General features: G+C 38.7%; 1 protein-coding gene across 3 annotated transcripts in view; it reads right to left on the bottom strand.

The window, feature by feature from the left end:
• The window catches only part of NPHP1 (nephrocystin 1), a 68,729-nt gene that overhangs the window by 56,520 nt on the left and 1,454 nt on the right, over positions 1–10,755 (bottom strand). For all 3 annotated transcript variants that reach the window (XM_025353825.1, XM_025353826.1, XM_025353827.1), the window contains exon 2: positions 8,575–8,651. In XM_025353825.1, the coding sequence (XP_025209610.1) occupies positions 8,575–8,651 (77 nt within the window). The remainder of the gene's footprint in view (positions 1–8,574; positions 8,652–10,755) is intronic.

The following is a 10,755-nucleotide window of genomic DNA, read 5'->3' as shown; positions in this document are numbered from 1 at the left end:
TTGAGACGGAGTCTCGCTCTGTCGCCCAGGCTGGAGTGCAGTGGCCGGATCTCAGCTCACTGCAAGCTCCGCCTCCCGGGTTCATGCCATTCTCCTGCCTCAGCCTCCCGAGTAGCTGGGACTACAGGCGCTCGCCACCTCGCCCAGCTAGTTTTTTGTATTTTTTAGTAGAGACGGGGTTTCACCATGTTAGCCAGGATAGTCTCGATCTCCTGACCTCGTGATTCACCCGTCTCAGCCTCCCAAAGTGCTGGGATTACAGGCTTGAGCCACCACGCCTGGCGCACACTCTCTATTTCTGTGTGTGTGTCTTTAATTCCTCTAGCGCTGCTGGGTTAGGGTCTCCATGACCGAGCTGGTCTCGGCAACCCAGATTCATACATCAAGTTCTTAAGATTTTCAAAGTGACTTGGACTCCCATACAATAGTAGTGGGAGACTTTAACACCCCACTGACAACATTAGGCAGGTCATCAACACAGAAAATTGACAAAGATATTCAGGACCTGAACTCAGCTCTGGATTAAGTGGACCTGATAGATATCTACAGAACTCTCCACCCAAAAACAACAAAATATGCATTCTACTCATCACCACATGACACTTACTCTAAAATTGACCACATAATCGGAAATAAAATATTCCTCAGCTAATGAAAAAGAACTGAAATTATAACAAACAGACCAAAATGCAATCAAATTATAACTCAAGATTAAGAAAATCACAAATGACACTAGCGGCAAACCTGACTGGTAGTTCCTTCCCCAGAAGGAGAGATTCCTCTGCCGTGGAGTCCTACAATGTGATCACCAACCAGCCTGTCATGATCCACAATGGATCTGGTGTGATTACAGCTGGTTTTGCTGGTGATCAGATCCCCAAATACTGCTTTCCAAACCATGTGGGCCAACCCACCCACATTCGTGCCATGGGAGGAGCCCTTGAAGGCGAAATCTTCATTGGCTCCAAAGCCAAGGAGCACCAAGGCCTGCTCTCGATCTGCTATCTCATGGAGCATGGCATTGTTGAGGACTGGAACGACATGGAACACATCTGGCAATATGTCTATTCTAAGGACCAGCTGCAGACTTTCTCAGAGGAGCATCCTGTGCTCCTCACTGAGGCGCCTTTAAACTCACAAAGAAACCGGGAATGAGCTGCCAATGATTTCTTCGATTTATTCGAGAGCTTCAATGTGCCTGCTATTTTCATCTCCATGTAAGCTCATTTGAAACTAATGAGAACAAAGAGACAATGTATCAGAATCTCTGAAATGTAGCTAAAGCAGTGTTAAAAGGAAAATTTATATCACTAAATGCCCACATCAAAAAGCTAGAAAGATCTCAACTAAAAGAACTAACATCTCAACTAAAAGAACTAGAGAACCAAGAGTAAACAAACCCTAAAGCTAGCAGAAGACAGGAAATAACCAAGATCAGGGCTGAACTGAAGGAGACAGAGACATGAAAAACCCTAAAAAGAACAAATTCAGGATGTAGTTTTTTGAAAAAAATTAATAAAATGGATACACCACTAGCTAGACTAATAAAGAGAGAATAAACACAATCAGAAATTATAAGGGGCATATCACCACTGACCCCAGAGAAATACAAACAATCACAGAGAATACTATAAACACCTCTATGTACATGAACTAGAAAATCTAAAAGAATTGGATGAGTTATTGGACACATACACCCTCCCAAGACTGAACTGGAAAGAAATTGAATCCCTGAACAGACCAATAATGAGTTCTGAAATTGAGGCAGTAATAAATAGCTTACCAACCAAAAAACTCCCAGGACCAGATTAATTCACAGCTGAATTCTACCAGAGGTATAAAGAAGAGTGGGAACCATTTCAACTGAAATTATTCCAAACAACTGAAACATAGAGACTCCTCCCTAACTAAATGTATGAGGCCGGTATCCTCCCAATACCAAAACCTGGCAGAGATACAGCAAAAACGGAAAACTTCAGGCCAATATCCTTCATGAACATCGATACAAAAATCCACAACAAAATACTGGCAAACTGAATCCAGCAGCACATCAAAAAGCTTATCTACCATGATCAAGTTGGCTTCATCCCCAAAATGAAAGTTTGGTTAAACATATGCAAATCAATAAATGTGATTCATCACATAAACAGAACTTAAGACCAAAAAAAAATGACTATCTCAATAAATGCAGAAAAGGCTTTCAATAAAATTCAACATCTTTTCACATTAAAAACTTTCAATAAACTAGATATTGAAGGAACATACCTCAAAATAATCAGAGCCATATATGATAAACCAACAGCCAATATCATACTGAATGGGCAAAAGCTTGAAGCATTCCCTTTGAAAACAGGCACAAGACAAGGATCCCTCCCTCATCACTCCTATTCAATGCAGTGTTGGAAGTTCTGGCCTGGGAAGTCAGGCAAGAGAAAGAAATAAAGAGTATTCAAATAGGAAGAGAGGAACTCAAAGTATCCCTGTTTGCAGATAACATGATTCTATATCTAGAACACCCCATTGTCTTGGCCCAAAAACTTCTTAAGCTGATAAGCAACCTCAGCGAAGTCTCAGGATACAAAATCAATGTGCAAAATTTGCTAGCATTCCTATATACCAACAACAGGCAAGCAGAGAGCTAAATCCTGAACTCACATTCACAACTGCTACAAAAAGAATAAAATACCTAGGAGTACAGCTAACAAAGAGAGTGAGAGGGACCTTCTCAAGGATAACTACAAACCACTGCTCCAGAAATCAGAGATGACACAAAAAAATGGAGAAACATTCCATGCTTGTGGATAGGAAGAATCATATTGTGAAAATGGACATACTGCCCCAAATAAAGTATAGATTCAATGCTATTCCCATTAAACTTCCATTGATATTCTTCACAGAATTAGAAAAACTATTTTAAAATTTATATGGAACAAAAGAAGAGCCCAAATAGCCAATACAATCCTAAGCAAAAAGAACAAAGCTGGAGGCATCACGCTACCTGACTTCAAACTATATTACAAGGCTACAGTAACTAAAACAGCATGGTACTGGTACAAGAACAGACACATAGGCCAATAGAACAGAACAGAGAACTCAGAAATAAGACTTGCACACCTACAATCATCTGATCTTTGACAAACCTGACAAAAAGAAGCAATGGGGAAAGGGCTCCCTATTTAATAAATGATGCTGGAAGAGCTGGCTAGCTATATGCAGAAAATTGAAATTAGACCCCCTTCCATACACCACACACAAAAATTAATTCAAGATGGATTAAAGACTTAAATGTAAAACCCAAAACTATAAAAACTCTAGAAGAAAATCCAAGCAATAGCATTCAGGACATAGGCACAGGCAAATATTTCATGACAACAAAAAGCCTAAAGCCATTGCAACAAAAGCAAAAATTGACAAATAGGATCTCATCAAACTAAAGAACTTTTGCACAGCAAAAGAAACTATCGTCAGAGTGAACAGACAGCCTACAGAATGGGAGAAAAGGCTTGTAATCTATCCATCTGATGAAGGTCTAATATCCAGAGTCTACAAATAAGCAAATTTATAAGAATAAAACAACCCCATTAAAAGTGAGCAAAGGACATGAACTAACACTTCTCAAAAGACACACATTCAGCCAACAAACATGAAAAAAAGCTCAACATCACTGATTAGAGAAATGCAAATCAAAATCACAATGAAGTACCATCTCACACCAGTCAGAATGGCGATTATTAAAAAGTCAAAAAACAGAGGTTGGCAAGATTGCAGAGAAAAAGGAACACTTATACACTGTTGTTGGGAGTGTAAATTACTCCAATCATTGTGGACGACAGTGTGGTGATTCCTCAAAGACCTAGAGGCAGAAATACTATATGACCCAACAATTCCATTACTGAGTGTATATCCAAAGGAATAGAAATTGTTCTATCAAAAAGATACATGCACACGTATGTTCACTGTAGCATACTCACAATAGCAAATACATGGAATCAACCTAAATGCCCATCAGTGATACACTGGATAAAGAAAATGTGGTACATATACACCATGGAATACTATGCAGCCATAAAAACGAACCAGATCATGTCCTTTGGAGGGACATGGATAGAGTTGGAAGCCATTATCCTCAGCAAACTAACACAGGAACAGAAAACCAAACTCTGTATGTTCTCACTTATAAGTGGGAGCTGAATGATGAGAACACATGGACACATGGAGGGTAACAACATACACTGGGGCCTGTAGGAAGGAGGAAATGGAGGAGAAAGAGCATCAGGAAGAACAGTTAATGGGTACTGGGCTTAATACCTAGGTGATGGGATGATCTGTCCAGCAAACCAGCATGGCACATATTTACCTATGTAACAAATCTGCACAATGCTATACATGTATCCCTGAACTTAAAAGTTAAAGAAAAAAAATAAAAAACCATAATAAATAAAATTTTTTTAAAGTGAACAAAAGTCCTTTGTCAAAAGGGTAGAAAAAGAGAAGGGGAAACATCAAACTGGGGATGACCCCACTAGCAACCTCCCCAAAAGTCCCTCTCCCACCCTTCCTCTTTGCTAGCAGTCAGCTTCCCACTGGCACCTATGTTCTCAGCCTCCACTGCAGGCAGGGTGGGCAGGGGGCCCAGGGCTCCCAGTGTAACAGAAAACACGTATATTGGGATTGCCTCCCATTTTATCCTCCCTTACCAGGCATGAAAAGAATCCCTCCTACATCTGCTCTTAGACACTGAGGGTATGGACTCTGTAACTATGAAGAGAGACATCACCAACAAGCAAAAGATGGCAGAGTGGATTGATAGCAAAGGCTGGTCTTTGAGGATATCACAAGCCATGAATCCACCCTGAGAGAAGCTAGCTGCAGGCTTTTGTCAAATGAGACTAACAGTAAAGCTGCTTATCTTGGCAGGTGTCATGTTACTTGACCAAAAAAATCTTTACTGAAACTTAGACTCAGAAATTTCACTAAAAGGCCAGAGTGGAAAACTATTTTAATATAATGTACCAAGAAAATAAATTATTTATTACAATTACCTCCTTTATAACTATGTAATTATTAAAATCCTCAAACAGTTGATATTTTAAGACTCCTGGTTCAGGATAAAAACTAAGCACATATTCATCTTCACTGCCTTCTGAAACCCCACAAAAAATGATTAAAACGTTTGAAAAGGTAGCAAACCCTGAACACTGCAAAGAAGGAAAGAGGGACAAGTAGCCAGCAAGAGATTTCAACAAATTTCTGCTCCATGGAAAAAGCCTGGAAGCATGTTCTCCTATAAAGGGTGGAAGACGCGACACAAGCATAAGAGGGAGATAATCTGCCAGGCCGAAAACTCCAGGACTTGAGTCAGCAGACATAAAGGACCAAAGGTTAAGTAAACTAAATCATAGAGGAACACATTATGAAACCCTGCAGATGAAAAGACATGCACAGTGACTGGTGTTTACTTTACACATTATCTAATATTATTGTATTATATTGTGTAAATTAAATCATATGCATACATCTAAGCTTTGAAGAGGGAAATCAATGTTAAAGCAATCTAAGGTCTTTATATTACTCAAGGGAAGAGTAATGATACTGATTAAGTTTAGATTTAGTTGGAGCTCTTTTGTAGTAAGTCTTGTGACTTTTAAAAGTCTATTTACAGAAAACCTGAGCCAGTTAGCTCCCTTTTCCCCTCTCTGCTTTCCCTCCTTACCAGGGAATTCTTCCCTAAAAAACAAAAAAAAAAAACAAACAAAAACAATTAACAAATGACCTAAAGAGAATCATGACTGCTAAGGAAGTTTTCACACACCAGGGTTAGAGCCTGCCCTATTCCGGCACTGGGAGCTTCTCAGACTAAAAGCTACTTCCCAGCCTCCGATAAGCCCTATCAACATACAGAATTTCATTCTTATTCAGGGGATGGTACTAGCAGGAAAGACCCCTCTCTATCTAACAGTAGAAAAGCCCATGAGAGCTCTCTGGGCTAGTCCCTCATTCCTCAGTAAAAAATAGATAAGCCAGACCTAATAAAGAAAACCGGCAACATGAAAGATAAAATTTAAGAATAACCAAATATAAATTAATTAATTAACTAATTAAAAAGAATCTGAGCCCAGAGAAAGCAAAGACAATTCAGAGAACAGAAGAGAACTTAAGGAAAGAAAAAAAAAGCTTCCTAGTCATGGAAGTAGTAACAAGGCAATCAATATGAAAACAGGAACATGATGCAATGAAAAAAGAACAATTCAAGAACAAGAGAAAACACTTGTAAATTAACAACATGACTGATGTCCAGGCATGGTGGCTCATGCCTGTAATCCCAGTACTTTGGGAGGCCATCATGGGCAGATCACCTGAAGTCAGAAGTTTGAGACCAACCTGGCCAACGTGGTGAAATCCTTCTCTACTAAAAATACAAAAAATTAGCCGATTGTGATGGTGTGAGCCTGTAATCCCAGCTACTTGGGAGGCTGAGGCAGGAGAATCGCCTGAACCCAGGAGGCAGAGGTTGCAGTGAGCCAAGATTGTGAGACACAATGAGACTCTGTCTTAAAAAAACAAAAAACCAATAAAACTGCTGAAATAAAACAATATGGCTGTTGAAATAGATAATAAAGAAAAGTGTTAAAGTCAAGAGAATTGCCAGCATGGTAGCTCACAGTGAGGGAAAGGGGCATCCCTTAGGCCTAGAAGTGAGAAGTTGCAGTGAGCCGTGATTGTGCCACTGCATTACAGCCTGGACAACAGAGTGAGACCCCCCACTCCCCCCTAAAAAACACCTCCCATACAAACAGACAAAGAAACAGAAACTATTCACAGGAAGTTATGGGATCTAGAGAATCAGTCCAGGATATTCAATACCTGACTCAAAGGTATTTCAGGAAGAAACAGACAAATGGAATTAACGAAATAATCTTTTTGTAAAATAAAATCTCCCAGAGCTCATGAGACATGAGTTTTCAAACTGAGACTCAGAGCATTGAGCAGATAAAAATGACACCTACATGACATTTTCAGACATGCAAATGTCAAAGTGAGTTTTTAAATGACAGTAATGATCTTCTTTTCATGCACAGAGAAGACTATGGTTAATTGGGCTTAAAAATAATTATTAGGGGCCAGGAGCAGTGGCTCATGCCTGTAATCCCAGCACTGTAGGAGGCTGAGGCGGGCGGATCATGAGGTCAGGAGATCAAGACCATTCTGGCTAGCACAGTGAAACTCCATCTCTACTAAAAATACAAAAAATTAGCCAGGCGTGGTGGCATGCACCTGTAATCCCAGCTACTCAGGAGGCTGAGGCAGGAGAATCACTTGAACCTGGGAGGCGGAGGTTGCAGTGAGCTGAGATCACGCCACTGCACTCCAGCCTGGGCGAGAGAGAGAGACTCTGTCTCAAAAAAAATAAAACATAACAATTACTAGGCTGGGCGAGGTGGCTCACACCTGTAATCTCAGCACTTCGGGAGACCAAGGCCAGGGGATCCCTTGAGGTCAGGAGTTCGAAACCAGCCTGGCCAACATGATGAAACCCGTCTCTACTCAAAATACAAAATTTAGCCAGGTGTGGTGGGGCACGACTGTAATCCCAGCTACTCAAGAGAGGCAGAAGAATCACTTGAACCTGGGAGGTGGAGGTTGCAGTGTGCCAAGATTGTGCCACTGCACTCCAGCCTGGGCGACAAAGCAAGATTCAGTCTCAAAAAAGACAATAATAATAATTATTATTTTTAGTTTACTAACATAAAATTTAAAAACCTAGTTTTCCCTCGGACTTCAAATTCCGTCTATAAATCTTATTCTATTTTTAAATCTAGTAAAGCAAGAACAATAACCTTTGCTTTTCTTTCATTACTGTTAATTAAACTTGAACTAAATTCCTTAAACAATCAATCCTACTATTATAAATGAAATTCACTTGACATTTCAAAATTCATTTGTTTTTCCTTTAAGCACTCTGAATGCCTGACTTAAGTAAAACTTTTCCAAACAATTACAATTCACTTAAATTAACAGAATGAATCTCATGTTCTTTGGAATGTAACAAAATCTTTAAATATCTCAAAAACAAAGATTATCTTAATGATGTCCTAAACTTAATACAAATGTTATGAATTAATAGTCTAAATTTGATTTAGTTCATCATATCTATTTAACTTTAAACTCTCCCAAGGATTTTATTTTTAAGTAAAAACAAATACAAAACAAAAAACACCCACCTAGAAAACAGTGTTGTCTTCTCATGGGAGTTAAAGTTAATATCCCAATGAAGGACTAACTGCTTATAGACAGAGGTTTATGACCAGGTCACAGGATCTGGGCTACATAGGCCAAGGATTTAGGGTAATCCTGCCCAAGTCACCTACGTTTACATTAAGCAGTTTTTATAGTTGCTGTCATAACAGCAAGTCCACAACCATCAGGTTTAGGTTGGTTTCTTCTACATTCAACTTACAACACTATGTGATTCTTCCATTTGATTCCAAAGGACCAATCTCTATGCCTTAAATACTATGCTATTGAAATGTAAGTGCAGTTCCTGGGAAGCTTATATAATTTAGCATACTTTACCTTTGATAAATATCTTGTCTTTTATTGGGTTCTAGGGCTTCTTCTTTCAGTTGGCTCTCAGAAAGCAAACTATCAACCTACGGAGAACATTTAAAATATCACACTGTTAAATACCATATCACCTTAGGAAAGAAAACTTCTCTTTTTATCCAGTATTTTATAATGAACACTTTTAAACATACAACAAAGTTTTAAAAATTTTACAGTGAAAACCCATATACCCACTACCTAGAAAAAACATTAACATTTTACTATACGTATTTGATCTATCCATCAATCCACCTTAGGCCTTTCAAAGTAAGTTACAGTTATCAATACATTTCTCCCTAAATAATGGACTATGGATGTCACTAACTAAAGTTCAATAGTTGATGCAATATATGTATACAGTGAAATGCACAAATATGAGGCATACATTTGCTGAGTTTCGACAAATGCATCCATCTGTGTAACCAAAATTCTTATCAAGATGTAGAAAACTACCATCACCCTAGTAAGTTCCTTCATGCCCTTGCCAGTAAATCCTCTCCTTAATCCTCCATAGACAAACCTGTTTTGATATTTTTCCAACATAAATTAGTTTTGCCTGCTCTTGAAATTTTATATAAATAGACTCATACAGTAAGCACTCTTGTGTAACCTTTCCATGAAGCATGTTTTTGAGATACTTCCATATTGTTGTGTGTACCATTAGTTCATTCCTTCTTATTACTGAGTGGTATCCATTGTATTGAATGTATCATGACTTTATCTTGACTTAGTAGTTTAAGTTTACTAACACTATATGTAACTTTGTCAATATACTCTCCAAAAAGGTACATACTTCTTTGGTCTGTTTTCTATAGATTATGTAGAGAAGATAAAGTAGATGAAAAAAAGAGAAAATTCCACTAGTTTCTTCTCTACTCTTGCAATTTGGCATCCATCTGAGTGTTATTTACAAAATTCACACACCTAGTGATAGAGTCAATCATCGCAGGCCTGACCCAGAGGGGCTGTTGATTACTTGTCCTATGGACACCGAATAGAAAATCTGTTCCATTTTTGGCTTCAGGTGTCCTCTGTGAAGACAGGGAGGAATTAGCTAATACTATCAAAATACACTTTCCAGATAGTCAAGGTACCAAAGGCTCCAGAGCCAATATTTCTCCCAGGAGAATAATCTTTGTAATAGTTTGTTTTAATAATCATTTTTATAGTTTCCTTCTAAAACTTTTCCTGGTTCTCCTAATGTCCCACTAAATTTAAAATTAGTTCATCATGACTAATCATCAGAGAAATGCAAATTAAAACTACAATGAGGTACCATCTCACACTGGTCAAAATGACTATTATTAAAAAATCAAGAAATGACAGATTCTGGTGAGGCTGACAAGAAGAGGACACGTGCACACTGTTGGTGGGAATGACAATTAGTTCAGCCACTGTGGAAAGCAGTTTGGAGATTTCCCAAACAACTTAAAACAGAACTACCATTTGACCCAGCAATCCCATTTCTGTGTATATACCCCCCTCAAAAAAATAAATGATTCTACCAAAATGTCACATGAATGTGTATGTTCCCTTCAGCCTTATTCACAATAGCAAAGACATAGAATCAACCTAGATGCCCACCAAAGGTGGACTGGATAAAGAAAATGTGGTACATATACACCATGAAATAATATGCAGCCATAAAAAAGAATGAAATCATGTCCTTTGCAGCAACATGGATGGAGCTGGAGGCCATTGTCCTAAGTGAATTAACATAGGAACAGAAAACCAAATACCACATGTTCTCACTTGTTGAGTAAACACAAACATAACGATGGCAGCAATGGACACTGGGGACTGCTGGAGTGCAGAAGAAGGAAGAGGAATGAAGGCTGAAATACTGACTATTGGGTACTATGCTCACTGCTTGAGTGATAGGATCATCTGTACCCCAAACCTCAGCATAACACAGTGTTCCCATGTGACAGACCTGCACATGTACCCCCGAATCTAAAATAAAAGTTGAAATTTAAAAATAAGACACAGAACCATATTAAGAGTCCAGCAAAGTTCAGCATAAGTCAATGCGCCATCAAGTTCATTTTTTATTTCTACCAGAAGAGTATTTAGCTTTTGTTGCACCGTTCTGATTCCAATACACAGTCACCTAAATATTTACCTCCCAAATCCTTCTTACTTTAAACAAGA

This window comes from Theropithecus gelada, chromosome 13 (assembly GCF_003255815.1).
Source record: "Theropithecus gelada isolate Dixy chromosome 13, Tgel_1.0, whole genome shotgun sequence".
Lineage (NCBI taxonomy): Eukaryota > Metazoa > Chordata > Mammalia > Primates > Cercopithecidae > Theropithecus > Theropithecus gelada.
This window is presented reverse-complemented; position numbering and strand designations above follow the sequence as displayed.